The following is a 15681-nucleotide window of genomic DNA, read 5'->3' on the forward strand; positions in this document are numbered from 1 at the left end:
AATTTGATATTTACCGACCTGAGTATTGTGCATAAAATCTCATCAAAAATACATTTCGAATATTGAGACATCTATGTTAAGTACAAAAAAAATTTTATAATTTATTATAATGACAAATATTAGTTTAAATTGAATAATTATAATTTAATTATTTGTGCTATAAAATTTTTAAATTTGAAAAAGTTATTAATGTTTATTTGATTTGAAAAGAATAATGAAGTTATTATGAAAATAGTATTGGCTTAATTTTTTGATATAAGAAAAAGAACCATATTTAGATAAAGGTAAGGAGAATATTTCAGAAATTAAACACTGTATTTTGATTGTCGTTCTTCTTTATTTTTACTTCTATTTGATATTCAGTTTGCGAGTCTTCCTAATAATAAAGAAAAAGCATACGATTATATGAGTGATGATTTGAAAAAATCTGAGTCATAAGTCATAAACTTGAAATAACATACAACCCAGTTTTAGATTAATCATGTCTTGGTTCTGTTCTATTTTAGTGAGTTTGCTTGTTCTTAAAATTAGTTTAACAAGCATGGTTAGTTGCTTCATTTGTCTTGGAAAGAACCGGTTTGTATCGTTTATTTTTGTCTTTGCGTTTGTCTTGGTCTTTGTATTGGTGATTATAATTTTAAATTAGATATAATGAAATTCTACCATTGTAAAGACTAGACGTAAAATTCATTGTACTTTGAAGTTGAATCAGGATATTTGCTGGTGTTGTTTTTTCTACTCTCTCTTCATTTATCTCCTGTAGTTGCAAGAGACTAAAACCGAAAAGTCTTCTACTTACTCTGTTTCATGTTTTTAATTTTAAAGGAGTGCCTTTTGTTTTAAACTCCCCTTTCAAGGCTTATAAAATCTTCAATTGGTAGCAAAGTTTAGACTTTAGGAGTCAAACTTAACAGCTTGGAGAAAAGATTCATACCGACCAATCAAGTTTCTTTCAACCTAACCGAAGGTAAATCCTACCACCGTCCGCCTTATTTTAATGGAACTAACTATTCCTACTGAAAGGAGAGAATGATGATTTTTATTCAAGCCACAGATTACAATTTATGGAAGATCATCGTGAATGGACCTGAGATTCCAACTAAGCTAACAACTGAAGGACAAGTCGTTCCAAAGGAAGATCGAGAATGGAGGAAGAAAAAAATATGGATTCAAATGTAAAAGTAATGAATATGATGCATTGTGCCATAAGCTTTGAAGAGTAGAAAAAAGTATCCAAATACAAATCTGCTAAGAAAATATGACAGAAACTTCAAGTCACTCGTGAAGAAACAAATCAAATGAGAGAAACCAGAATTAATATGCTAATGAAACATTATGAGATATTTTTCATGGAATAAGAAGAGTTTATAGATGAAATTTTCGAAAGATTTTCAATCATAATCAATTGACTCGATGCACTGGAGAAACAATTCACTGAAAAGGAGTTGATTAGGAAGATTCTAAGAAGTTTCACAAAGAAGTGGGAGACAAAAGCTACTATAGTACAAGAAAAAAATAATCCTAATCTAATCACTTATGATGAGTTAAGAGGAAAACTTCTATCATATAAAACCACTGATTTAAAGATAGAAAACAAGAAGAAAAATGTTGCTCTGAAATCGAAGGTTAAAATTGAATCAGATGAAAAGTTTTTCAACGACGATGAAATAGTCTTCTTTGCAAGAAGACTGAGAAAAATGATGAGATATAAAGACAGGAAAACAAGTTCTTTATCTAAGGAGGACAAGAAGAAAAACAAAGGGAACTATCACTACTATAAAGAACCAGGACACTTCAAATCTGAATATCCAACACTGAAGCGAAAAGAAGAAAGTAAGAAAGAAAAGAAGAAAGTTTTGATGACTTCTTGGGAAGATTTGAAAAATGATGCATAAGAGAAAAATGTTTCTTCCTTATTTTATCCTTAGTTATGTAGTGAAAACTTTTAGTCTTTATAATGTGCACTTCTAAGTCCAAATGACTTTTGTTCTCTTAGGTTAACTTAACTAGATTAGCTGTATGTCCTAAATCAATATAATGCGTTGTGGGTGAATTTTAAGAAAATTGTGCTAAATTTTATTATAGTTAAAGTGTGGATATTGATGCTAGTGTATGAAAACTATATAAAACATCTTTACAGTTTAAAAGAGTTGTAAAATAAAAATTTACTTATTACAACAATCTTTTTTGTGTTTTATTTTCTTTGAGTTAGTTTAGATTGGTAGTATTTTTATGTATTTTTTTATTCTCAATGGTATGTTTTTTTTGAATTGAAAGAATGAAAGTCATGGCAAAATTTCTAGCTGTTGGAAGTTTTTGTCAAACTATTGTAGATAGAGAAAGACTCTACCTTTGAATTTTTATAATTTTTTTGATTGTGTTTTATGTCTGGATATTGTTTGTTGTTAAAATTCATATGCTTAATCAAGAATTTAAAATATTAAAATAAAATATAAAAAATTAAATATATGTATCAGTATGATTTAAAAAATATTATGCCCGTTTGATTCATGAAACCATCCCATTTGGTGGGATAGTTCTAAAGTAGGTTTTTTTTATTTAAATAAAATAAAGAACTACTAATATTACCTAATTTTTCTAAACTAATTTTTAAAACGTGAATCTCCTATTCTGAATCATATATATATATATCGTCTCAGGGCTGTGTATTTTAATTTATATGTTAATTAGTATGTCTTAGGACGATTTATTCTTTGAAGTACTCTTAAGAAATATACATAAATTATTTTAGGATACTGAACTTTTAAAATTAACATAAATCTTCTCAAAGGGAAATAATTGACACATTTTACACCTAAAACACATTTAGAGAGGATGATTTATGCACAAAAGCTAGCTCTCATTAACCTGGAGCGATTTATGCTAATCATTATATCCTAGGATAATTTATGTTTTGAAATGCTCTCCAGAAATACACATAAATTGTTCTAAGGTATTGAGTTTTCAAAATCAACGTAAACCGTCTTAGAGTATAATGATTTAAAAGTTTTATACCTAAAACACATGGAGGGAAGATGATTTATGTATAAAAACTAACCCTCACTAATATAAAATGATTTATGTACAACTTTCAAATACCCAATAGAATGTAACGGATTACGTTGATAATAATGAAGCTTTTGCACTTTTTTTTCATCTTTTTAAGCAATCATGTAATGTAATACAATAAGGAGGGGCAATAGAGTCAAAAGAAGCACACTGTGGGAACAAGGGAGATATGGCTCCAAGCCTCCAACTAACTGGAAGCCAAAAATAATGCAGAGGAAGGGAATATCAATAGCTGGAAGGAACTAATAAGGGAGGTCGTTGAGCATTGTGAGTGTTATTCCTCTCTGATTAATTCTTCTCCTCTCTTCTATTCTATTGTCCTCTTATTCTTACCATAGTATGCTATTATTCCCTTCATGCAGGTGATCAGTGAAGTTTCATATTCCATTCATTCTTCTTCTTCCTTCAATTTGTTTGAGTAATTTTACTGTACACACAACAGAAAAATCTCAAAAACCCCAAATTATAGTATCATACTTATACATACATATCTTCAATTTGAATTATTTTTCTGAGATCGTATCATTTGGTGCCTTCATTGACGACATGGCTGAGAACACCCATTTGCAGTCTATGCAAGCCGCCATTAATAAACTGCTGAGCAATCCGATGGTCACCATGAACAACTCGCCAAGATTACACAATCCCTGGCGTCAATTCAGATACAGCTCGCTCAGAAATTCAAAGAGTCACTGCGTTAACCTTCCCCTCACTCCATTTTCGCTGCTCCGCGACAAATGAATGTTGATTTTTCGCGATTCTCCGGCGAGGATGACGTACTCCAATGGATCTTCCGGGCTGAGAGATTTTTCAGGATCTATGATATTCCTGAGAATTAGAGGCTCGATTTGGTTGTTGTTGGCCTCGAGGGCAGGGCCCTGTCATGGTTCCAAATATGGGAAAAATTGGATCAGGTACATGATTGGCTTTCTTTTTCAACGGCACTTCAGATTCATTTTGGCCCATCTCAATTTGAAAATCCTAGGGAAGAACTCTTGAAATTGAAACAATCTGCTTCTGTCAAAGTTTATTTTGAGGCCTTTAACGATTTAGCTGCTAGGGTGTTTGGAATGGATGATAGTTTGCTGATGGATTGTTTTACTGGGGGATTATTGCCTTAGTTGCAACGTGAGGTGAAATCGCGCTACCCAGCTTTCTTAATGCAGGCTAACATGTTTAGGACTAAGATTTTTTACAGCAATTAGTTGCTTTGTTACAAGGACCAAATTGACATATAATATAATTGATCAAGGACCTGTTTGACTTATATCATAAACTTTAAAAGACTTATTTGACTTATAAAATACATCATAAAGGATTGAATTGCCCTAATAAATTTGCTCATGTATGAGGTAATTTAGCCTGAGGCACCAATAAATGTTGTTGTACCAGATATTGGAATAAATGTAAATGTTGCAAGTATAAGTATGCTTGATAATGTGTTTCACTATTTATCCTTAGCACTAGATACTAATATCTTTCTATCTTGGACTCTCAGTCTTAGTAGGATATTCTAATTGAAAATGAGTTCATGTATATCTTATGTTAGAATACTCATAATTGTTTACAATTCAATCAGGAAAGACAGACTCAGTCACAGCCTCAGCAGCCTTTTATACATCCAAAACACACAATAATTAGGTCCAAGAGTCAGGAGAGTGCGAGTGCTGAGACAATGGCAACTACAAGTAGTGGCACAACTTTCAAAATGTTCAAATTCATTCTAACTCTCAAACTGAACCTCTTTAAGAAGAAATGATACCTTCTTGAAATTTATTATGAAGAGGACAAGACCTTGTTTTGTTATTTTGAAGAAAATAGACCTTCACTTTTAATACTTTTTATCTTGTCACTTTAAATTAGTGTGTGTAGAAGAAAATAGACCTTCTTTAGTTCATTTTATATAGCTACTAAACTTAGCTACTTATGTGCATACTCTATTTTGATGCTACTTTATGCTAATATTTTGATACTTGATATTTGCATATTTTGGTTTGGATTATATACTATGTTTTATAATATCTACTTGGTCAAATTACTTACATGCATACTCTGATCTGGATATAGAATAGCTTTTGTTCAGCATCATCGTCAACCTCTAATGTCCATTTAACTAAAATGAGTTATTCTAATACAATATATTTTTAACAAACATACAATGCTAATTGCTTAAATAACCACCACATAAATACAAAACAAAATCACAACTACAAGTGCACCTATTATCACACCCCTAAACAACCTGAAAACACTATCTTTCTTGAGTTTTGGACTATCTTCCTTCTTCTTTATTAACATCTCCTCCAATTGTTTTATTCTCTCCTCCAAGCTATAATTTAAACCTACAACAAATATTTCACCCACGCATGTCTCCACAGAGGCCAATCTACTGTTTTCAACTACATCATCCACCAAATACCCAAAAATCTCATCAAACCATACAAAAAAATCACAATAACCTTGTTTTTCCTGCAATCCGATTAACAAAACAAAAATCATAACATTAATCTTAGACCAACTGTCAAAACTATAACATTATAAAAATCCACCACTTTAAAGTACCTTGAAGTGAGGACAGCCAAAGAATAGTGTATTCGATTTCTCTGCTATGAGAGACCTGGATATTACGACATATGTCCTACACCTGTACTTAGGATGTTCTCCTCTTTTAAATCGTCCCTTTGGGAAGCCAGTTGAACTGCTGTCAACACTGACGACATCATTGATACTTTTCCGACCACGTCTCCGACTTGCAACTGATGTGCTGCCTCCACTCACCATCACCTCCTCTCTCTCACATACTAAGATACATGGGTTGGAGACAAAGGGACAGGGGTTGAAGATGAAACCCTAATTTTATGTTGGTCCCCCTTTTGAAACTGCAATGTATTGCACCTCTTATAACAGTGTCGTTTTATAACATTTCTAGGAGAAAAGTTGGGAACTAATCTGTCCCACTCAAAACAACGTCATTTGGATAAGCACTTAAATGGCGTCTTTTTGGCCATATGTGCAAGGACCAATGTATCCTATAAGCGATGTGTAGTGTTAAATCAGGCACGTCACACTGATCACCTCGACGTAGGAGAGAGAGTGTTCGGTTAACCGGCTAAACCTGGATCAGGGATGTATATGACATATATCTAACAATTTTGGAGACCAGGAATTTAGTTAATTTTTTTGAGAGATAAATCTATTAGACCGCCAAATTTTTAAGGACCTATTTGAGATATTACTCTTAAAGAAATAATAGCTTGGAATATTTTCATGGAAAAGATTATTTTTAGAGCAAAGCGACAAATAACTAATAATAACTAATTTATCAATTCAATATGTACAACAAACAATAATAACTAATTAGATACTCTAGTTAGCTATGATCTCAATAAAAGTTAACAATTTTTCTACCTATACACAAAAATATTTTTTTTATTTGTTAACTAAATACCTTGATTAAATAAATTAAATTATTATTAACCAATTGGACTCTTCTTGAGACTTTAAATAGATCAATAAAGCAAGAGTTGGATTATTAAACCAAAATAAGATTTCGTAGCTTTTGATGAAGCTAAGGTAAAGGAGACAATCTTCCAAGTGGATGCACATGGGTCTCTCGCTAGGTTAAGAAGAGAATGGAGGGTTGAATTTGAACATAAATCACAATAGACAACTGTAATTTATGGATTTTTATTTTAGAATAATGCTACACATTCAAGTCTTTTAATGAATTAAATCTAACTAAATTAAACTATAAGACTTAGAATAATGCTAGTTATAACTTATTTTTATTATGTTAAACCAACTTGGTTAGACTTAGTTAATAAAAAAACTTAGAAGTATAACATTTTTTTTATTGCCTCACAACACTCTAGCACAATTAACTATCAATTCAAAATAAATTTGTAAGCATAAATCGTGAAAAAATCAACTTTTAATTTTATTTGTACACATTTTAGATTTTACTGTCCATATTCCTCGCAACCAAAGTAAATAAGATAAATAACAAAATGCAAAAAACGTAAATATTTCTATTATGTGTTAATGTTACATTTATTTTATTTTATTAAAGAATCCCTGGGACCAAGACACTAAATAAAAAGTAGATTTTACTGGAAAGGTTGTTTACGCAATATCCAATTTTTGGTGGTAAAGTTAAATTCTCATTACATAAAATAGTTCTATTAATACCAACTCAAGTTCTAATTAAAGTTTACTTTTACAGACATATAATTCAACCACCTCTGATTAACCAGCTCCATAAACCTAGTTGCTTAATGCTTAAAATATGACCCAATTAGAAACTTGTTAAGCACAATAACCACCACTTCATATTGTTAGATCATTTAAGTTAATGAAGCAGATGGCAAATAGAAACAGCACAAATCATATAACTTAACTAACAGACAAAACATGCAACCACAAGAACTAAGGAGCATCAATTAGGGGTGACGAGCACTAACAACCACTGCTCCCATCTATATCCAACAGCACACACTAAGCAGAGAACATCCATTAAAATTTACATCAGGAAGGTTTCCTTCCAAATAATTATACTCACAACATTTAGAACCAATTATTTTTAATGACATAATTACAGTAAGTCCCAAGTACAGATGTATATATACATACTAATGTCTCATGAAATCATCACTTGATTCTTGGAAGCTATCAAAGGTGTTGCAGTAATAGCAAGTTCAATGTCTTAGCAACTTCCTATGATCAGCAACCGAATCTAACGGGTTGAGGTTGTGAGATTTGGATGCCACAGAAGCAGTCCTGACGACCTGTGTTATCTCTGTGTATAGTCATCCTGATCTGGGTGTTTGATCCTCTGCACAAAAGCGTATAACATAAGACAAGGTCTCAACTAATATATATATGAAGGTAAGAAAATTCTCACTAAGGACATGTACAAAGTTCTTGGTTGAGCAGGTTGAAAGTGAGAAGATGGGAAACAGATAGTACGTTGGAGACATTTTCCAACCGCGGCAAATGAATTAAAGATAACCAAAACCTCAATGCCATCCTCAAATTGAGTCTTAGAAAACTGATGAAACCAAAAGGCTAGAAGATGTACTGTTGATTTCAATTGAACATGATTCAATCCAAAAGATCCCTTAGTGCTTCTGCTATATCAACACCAACCAAGCCTAGATAGAAACTCTTTTACATCAAAGTTTGATCGGACATTCTTATACTAGAGCATTAAGCCACTTGGGATAAGGGTAAGCAAGGAAGAAGGTCTTTAACTATATTCTCCAATAGATTCACTACTACTAATGAAGATGACATCAACTTCTTCTGCTCAGTAACTATCAGTACCGCTGAAACGTAGAGACTAACAAGTTGATATCAAAAGAGAGAAAAAGACAGTCCCCTCCCCATTGTTCCCACCCAACTCATTAGTCCAAACATTGATTACATGATATAAGCATAGTTAACAGAAGTAAAACCATGATACGATGATACGATTTCTCAACATATAATATAATAAAACAAGGATTTTCTCCCATGAATATGCAAACTATCCAATTCTACATCAATATGAATTCATATATGCTTTAGTAGTAGTGCACACCTCCAAATTGCTGTTCCAACCGAGCCACAATGTGTTTTCCATAAGTGTATTTCTTCAAAGCATGAGCATGAACTCTGATGTGAGAAAGCAAGATTACTCGCTGATTTTCAGAACAGATATCAATAACCTTCTGGATCACATAATTTGCAAATTGGTCTTTCATCATGATCTGCAGTGAATCAAAATAGGATTTAGTAAATAAGTGTAGCCAAGATCAAACGCCTCGCAAGTAGAAAAATGATACTGTTTATTAGTGTTATACAGATGAACTTAAAAATTCCCAATGCCTGTAATGAATTAGAACAGTCATGGCATGTGGAAGAATCATTGATACCCTATAAGCATGCAAAACACAAGTTGACAACTATCATAGATTCCTCATTTTCTTTTATGGAAGCTAAGGAAGCATAATCTCGACATTTGAAGCATTAAACATTCTTCTCAATCCTAATATATTTATCATCAATACATTTCAAGGATTATGGACACTTTTCATCAATATCTTACAAGCCAGTGAATGAAGAGTTCATTTCTTGTACGAGGCCAGTGAAAATTCTTACGAATTATAACACAATTAAACTTGTCAAGTTTACACTTACCAATAAATTGTCATTTCGTTCTTCATGTCCAATAATCTCGGAAATTAACAACTCCCGTTCAGTGGCATCTCCATACTCTAAACATTTCTCTATGACATTTGAAGCGAACTTATGCTGGCTTAATTGAACAATATGTCCTGATAGCTTGCTAATGATTTGGCTCCTTTCCTGAGCCTTTCCTCTCTCCAATACATGCTATAACAAGAGAAACCATCAAGGCTCAAGTTGACCAAACTAACATAAGAAAGGTAAGTAAATCATTACACTATGCATGCTTTCATGTGCATTCATCATCTGCCTATGTTACGCAAAATTCAAAAAGAAAGAAGATGACTAGAAAGATTTAGGAGGATAAGAGATCCTTCTTGAAGGAAAAGAACAAATAGTAGCACAAAGAAATCAGTGATGATTCTTTATACAACAATTACAATCTATGATCAAAAACAAAAAACCTGACAATGAATTTTGTTTATTTAATGCTACTGTTTGATTACAAAATTTGTTACCCACATACCATACAAGCAAGGCCCGAGGCCACAAAAACAATAAGACAATAATTTGCAGTGTGACAGACATCTAACAAATTCATTGTCCAGAATATACACCCAGCTCGATTCATCACATTCATAATGGCATACTACATAATTCTGACTACTGGACATTGACTTAAAATACCATCGGAGCAAGGAGAACGCACATTCTCATTTTCATTTCTCAATTACATGGACTAGCTCCATAATGTAAAAGTACCCCAAATTCCCCAACAATTCTGAAACTTCACTCCACATAAACATCTTATAAATTAAATTGTAAACCTTTTGTAATGAGAAGCACTTCATACATAACAATGTACAAGAGAATATGATCTAAAAAATATAAAAGAATAATTTTAAAAAAAATATCAAACTAGAAAAGACATGGAAGCCTCATCATTAAATTAAAGTATCATCAGAAAGACACTTGGCAAACAGAAAAAGAATATTTAGGAAGGAAAGCAATTGGAAGGTAGAGTGGGAAGGAAATGAAAAGAAGACATGAGCATGTGAAATAATGTAACTAATAATGAGACTAACAAATTATGCTATTTAGCAGGCACGGTAAGGTTGTAATACATGTGCTGATAGTGTCTGGTGGCTTGTAGCCATAATTGCTGCTCATTCTGCAATAACTTAGGCCTGATACAAATGCTACATCTTAAAATCATATACACAATGGAAGGGACAAGCATATAACTACATGCAACTTGTCACTCGAAAGACGAGACACTTTCGTTTGTGTACCATAAATTCCAGAAGCTAATAATCAACATTATGATATAATATTAGAAGGAGCAAATGACTAACCTGGGTCACATAATTACCATACTGATCTTGGGCAAGTGCATAAACAGACTCTAAGATTTCATCCACAATAAACTGACACTGAATCTCATCCGTACAATGCTCTAGAACTCTCTACAAGAATTATTATCGTAAGACACAATGCATGGGGAAGTTTAAGCAATTGCTTTAAGGAAGGCAAAAGCACTTACCTGTATGACTCGGCAACCATAAGGGTGCATTGACAGAATAGCAACTTGACCACGGAATGCAGAAATTATAAATGCAATTTTCTTGGTTGGAATAGATTCAATGCATTTCTGTATAACATGATTCCCATTTTGATCGCGTACACATCTCATAACATGTCCATCTAGCTCACGAACAAGCTGGGCTTTTTGTTCAAGTTCAATAACCTCAAGTGCCTGCATGGGAGTAAATCAAAATAGAAACATGACAATACTATTAAATTTGGAACAGAGACAAGGTTAAAAACATGTTCAAAGCCTTATAGTGCCATTATCCTTCAAAATTCTTGTACAGCTTTTAAGGTTAAATAAAACTAGTTACCAGGGACAACCAAGTAACAGAATTGTGGCTTAAGCACTTAGTGCAACAATGGAGTTTCCTGTAGCCTAAAATAAATGAAAGTATAATATGCTTATTATGCACAATCCTCACCATGTCCAACAAAATTGTTTGACAAAATTCATCCTGTTTTGCCCTCTTCCATTCAAGTGAAAATTTTGGATTTTGAGATTCTCTATGATTTAACTGTTTTGATGTGTTATAAATTCTAATAAAGCAGCTGAAGAACAGATGATGCTGAAGCAGACATATTTTTCTCAACCCTCCGATGTAGAATAAAGGGTAACAAGAAAAAGAAAGAAGATCAAATTAAAGATGTGGCCTTTAATCCACATGACTAAATTAATGCATACTAATGCCATAAAGCTACAAGAATCAATATGAATTGCATACCTTTTGGATTACACGGCAGCCATACATCTGCAGACTTAAAGGCAATATCTGACCACCTAGTCGACTAGCAAGTTCCCTCCTCTGCTCAGGGCTTCCATACTCAAAAAACTACATGGGAGAAAAACGACCAGTTAGGGCCAAATGGATTTTGGACAACCATAAACCACTCTTGAAGTTAATGACAATAAACAATAGATGACAAGCACACCTTCTGTATTACATAGTTACCAAATACATCGGTCATTAACTTCGAAGCATGTGGAAGAACTTCTTTGAATACCAATGCCTTCTCTTCAACACTGCAACTTTCCAACTTCTGCTGTATAAATCGACTCCCATGCTGATCAGCACTGGGGCCAAAAACTATGGTTTAGTTTTCAATGTGAAGAAATTGATAAGTTAAATAGGTGGAAAGAGAACTGGAACAAAAAAAGGGAAAAAAATACAAAAGACTACTTGCCTAAATTCAACAATGTGTCCAATAATATCAGATAGCTCAAATCTGCGACCTTTGCCAGATTTTAACTCTTCAAGAAAATTAACAATTTTCGGGTCATGGGCACTGTCAAAGGATTTATGTCCTTGCCATCCAGATAATACGCCTCCATTTCTACCAGAAGCTGGGGAAAGCTTCATCTCATTCCTTACTCCTGGAAGGCCAGGACTTCCTTCTGGGTATCCAGGCAAAACAGGACAAGGAAGCGGTGAACTTGGATACTGCATTACATAACCCATGTTTGTTGGCGGACCAAAATAATTAGGGATGGGGATTGTCAATCCTCCTCTTCTTAAGTTCATATTTGCACCACTTCTCTGATGATGTAAATTCTTATCTTCCAAATAAGCGCCACTTGTGGGCCTCTTTTGTGAATCAAAAGGACTAATCTGGCTAACACCACTTGCCCTCGGTGCCATTGGATCAAAATGACCAGAAACACCATATCCCTCGACAAAAGGCTGCTGGTGATATTGCATGTACATAGGATCAGTGAAAGAAGGCTGCATAGTAAATCCGTATTGCCCAGGGAACTTGTTTGCATGTGTCATTTCAGCTCCATGTGAAATGCTTCCTCCAGCAGAAAGCCCTGGTGTCATTGGGGTATAACTGGAACTAGTAGCCCCATCAACAATATATGGTACAGCACCATGAGGAGGGTATGCAGGAATATATGAAGGAACAACTGAGGGATTTATAGTGTATCCACCAACATATTGTGGAGTATACATGCCTGAGGCCTGCAAATTAGTGTAGAATGGATTTGGTGAAGTCATGTAAGCTGCTGCTGCTGTGGCATATAGTGGAGGTGTAAACCCAGATGACTGCAGTAGTGGCTGGACATCAGAGGAGAACTTGCTAGCATTATGAGGAAACTGCTCTCTAACAATGTAGGCTGAATTCACATTCTGAGAGTTGGCATTGGGAACTTCACATGGATTGTTTTGTTGCTGGAACATCTGTTGTTGCATTAAATTATTCTGGTAATCAGTCTTCCATTTTTCTTCATAACTCGGGCTTTCTGAATTTGATAGATTAGATACACTTAAAGCCTTCAATTGAGACTCCACAATTGAAACATCTAAGTCGCTAATACCCATGCTACCAGTGGATTCAAGAGATGATGAGCTTGCAAGAGGAGCATTGGTACCAGCACTTGATGACATCCTCATATCGTCTGCACCTACAATGGGTTTACCAACCTCGACTGAAGGGACAGTAGGATCACGAGAAGAACTGGAGACAGCATCCAAATCAATTGGTTCATCCGCCAGTCCACAACGACTGACAGAATGAGAATTACTATATACAGGTAACATGGTATGGGGGAAATCTTCCTGAAAGTTTGAATTTGGAACAAAAAATTATGCTTCCATAAATCTCAATATTTCTTTGGAGGCAACCAAGAGTCAAGATTTAAAAATAATAATAGTAATAAAGAACAGTAAAACTATGGGATTAGTACTGAAGGAAGCAAGCAAAAGGTGAAAAGGATCTAGCAAAAGCACATGGAACTGTAACACACACAACTGAATAGATTTCAGACAATTTAGAAGTTGATATAATAGTAACCACCTGAATTGAGTCAACTATATTTTTGCACTGTGACGGTAATGATGCTGATGCATCTGGTCTACTCCATAGACCATCTGTCTTAACTAGCTCATTATCATATGGCTGCTGCAGTGAATCATCCTCAGACTCCTCCCTATGCGTTGCAAGACTTCCTTGCGGTAAATGAAAAGAAATTTTACTGCTATCATCTGCAGAAGAAAATCCCCAATTATTCCTAAAATTGCTAATATGATGGCGATTTTCCCGAGAGATAAGAGGAGGAGGAAGCCTAGGGTTTAGGTTGACATTGGAATTGTAATATGCCAAATAAGCTGGATCGGCTCGTAATTGTTCCTCAGAGTCATATTTTTGCATAGCTCTGCTCAAAGTTGCCAAGCTTGCATTCTGAGTGGTGTTCTGTTGGGATAACAAGTTTTCTATAGCAAGAAATGAGCCTTCCATACTGGGAGGAGCACTTCCACTGCGATTGGGTGCCATATCCCTTCCACTACCATGGAATCTATGCCCCTGTACAAGTATACCTAAATCTTCTGTTGCCATGTTACGAGCTGGTGAACCAAAAGTAGAACCCTCCTTAAGAGAGGGCCACTTACCCCCAGCTTCTGAAATTCTAATTGGACTTTCAGTTGCCATAGTACTGCAAGATTACTTTGCCCCTTTTATTGAAATGGAGACCATAATATTACATTGCCTCCTAAAGGACACAACCCAAAATTGTAAGGTCAGCATAAACAACTTCAAACAGGAATTAAACCTTTTAGTATTACTATTGCTGTATCAGAGAAGAAAAGTAAACTAACAGCATCGAAAACAATACACCCAATCCATAATTTACAGTGAGTAGTGACAAATGGAATTAATTGGACACTTCAAACAAATTGGCAGGATTACTAACCACATGGGAAACTACATAATGTTAAATGATGCTGATGTTGTGTTTGTTAAATTCACTGAAAATTCAAAACGGAAATGTAAAGCCACTAATATCACACTAAATTGGAGGCTCAAATTTTATCTCAGGCATACATATCCACCCACCTTTCGTTGACAACAACCATTTCAAGTAAAATTATAAGTTACAAACTCCTACCCATCCATTTTCCAATAAAATCACATGCACAGCACAAGATGGAAAACAGGAAAACCACGATATCATAAATTTCCAAAAGGGTTATTAAAAAAGAAGAAAAAGATATCAAATTCAGTAGCTCATACGTAAAATAGAAGAATCTGAACCAATTGCACTTTATGAAGAAACCAAGTCAGCCAAACCTTGTAGAAAGGGTATAAACACTAAGCAGCAGCATGTGCAGAAATCATCCCTCCTTTCCAGATTGAAAGGAAAAAAGAAAAACATAAAACAAAACATTTGTTTGTTACCACAGAAAAGAATTCACTCATCACTATGTTTCCAATTAAAAAACAAAAATAACTAACAAGCCAAATTCACTGGTCAAACTACTTTCTCACCCCTATCATCTTCTCATTGACCAAATAGATGAAGAAAGAAGAAAGGGGGAAAAAGAAGCCCCAACTTTGCAGTCAGGAGTGAAGATCACGATCACAAACAAACATCATAATAATCACAACCAAAACATGAAGCACCCAATATCACTAGTTCACACATATCAGAACCCCATAAATAAAAAGGAAAGCAAGAAGTTCATGAGAAAATTATTCATGCACATATGCAGAGATAGAGAAGAACTAACATGATAATCAAAAGGGAGAAGTTGAAGCACGAAGAAAACGACACAACCTTAGAGGAGGATAGCGAAGATTCTCCTCAGAGTGAAGATTCACTATTCCAAAACCCTAGATTCTTCAGAGAGAGAGAGAGAAAGAGAGAGAGCGGGGATAGAGAGAGAAAGCGGGTACTGATGGGTGCGCTTTGCTTCTTGAGTCGCTCTCTTTCTCTGCAAAATTGAAAACAGAAGAAAAAAAGGGGAAAAAAATTGATGGGTTAGTTTTTGGGGTCAAATAGGTGCAGTGTGTTGTTGAAATGGAAAGAAAGAGAAACGGATTAGTATTGATTGTTAATTTTAAAAGACTGCGTCTGCAAAT

The 15681-nt window shown here is 34.3% G+C and overlaps 1 protein-coding gene and 1 long non-coding RNA gene across 5 annotated transcripts; one reads left to right on the forward strand and one right to left on the reverse strand.

Annotated features, from left to right (window-relative positions):
* The first annotated feature begins 3165 nt into the window (after nt 1-3165).
* LOC107483887 (uncharacterized) lies at nt 3166-4336 on the forward strand. The gene is made up of 2 exons (XR_001590986.3): nt 3166-3336; nt 3432-4336. It is a non-coding gene; the product is annotated as an uncharacterized LOC107483887 (long non-coding RNA).
* Nucleotides 4337-7435: 3099 nt separating this feature from the next.
* On the reverse strand, nt 7436-15655 carry LOC107483888 (pumilio homolog 6, chloroplastic). Of its 4 annotated transcripts, none has more exons than XM_016104494.3 (10): nt 15377-15655; nt 13618-14311; nt 12007-13379; nt 11755-11896; nt 11547-11654; nt 10778-10990; nt 10590-10700; nt 9247-9441; nt 8648-8816; nt 7436-7900 (listed from the first exon to the last, which is right to left on the reverse strand). In XM_016104494.3, exons 2-10 carry the CDS (start codon nt 14248-14250, stop codon nt 7875-7877), a joined length of 2970 nt encoding a protein of 989 aa, XP_015959980.1. In that variant the 5' UTR covers nt 14251-14311; nt 15377-15655; the 3' UTR covers nt 7436-7874. The 4 variants fall into 4 exon arrangements, with proteins under 4 accessions (XP_015959980.1, XP_015959978.1, XP_015959977.1 ...); XM_016104492.3 differs by having other exon boundaries at nt 15330-15655; XM_016104491.3 differs by lacking the exon at nt 15377-15655 and adding an exon at nt 14890-14950.
* Between the last annotated feature and the right edge of the window lie 26 nt (nt 15656-15681).

The sequence above is a fragment of the Arachis duranensis genome, chromosome 4 (genome assembly GCF_000817695.3).
Source record: "Arachis duranensis cultivar V14167 chromosome 4, aradu.V14167.gnm2.J7QH, whole genome shotgun sequence".
In the NCBI taxonomy this organism is placed as follows: Eukaryota; Viridiplantae; Streptophyta; class Magnoliopsida; order Fabales; family Fabaceae; genus Arachis; species Arachis duranensis.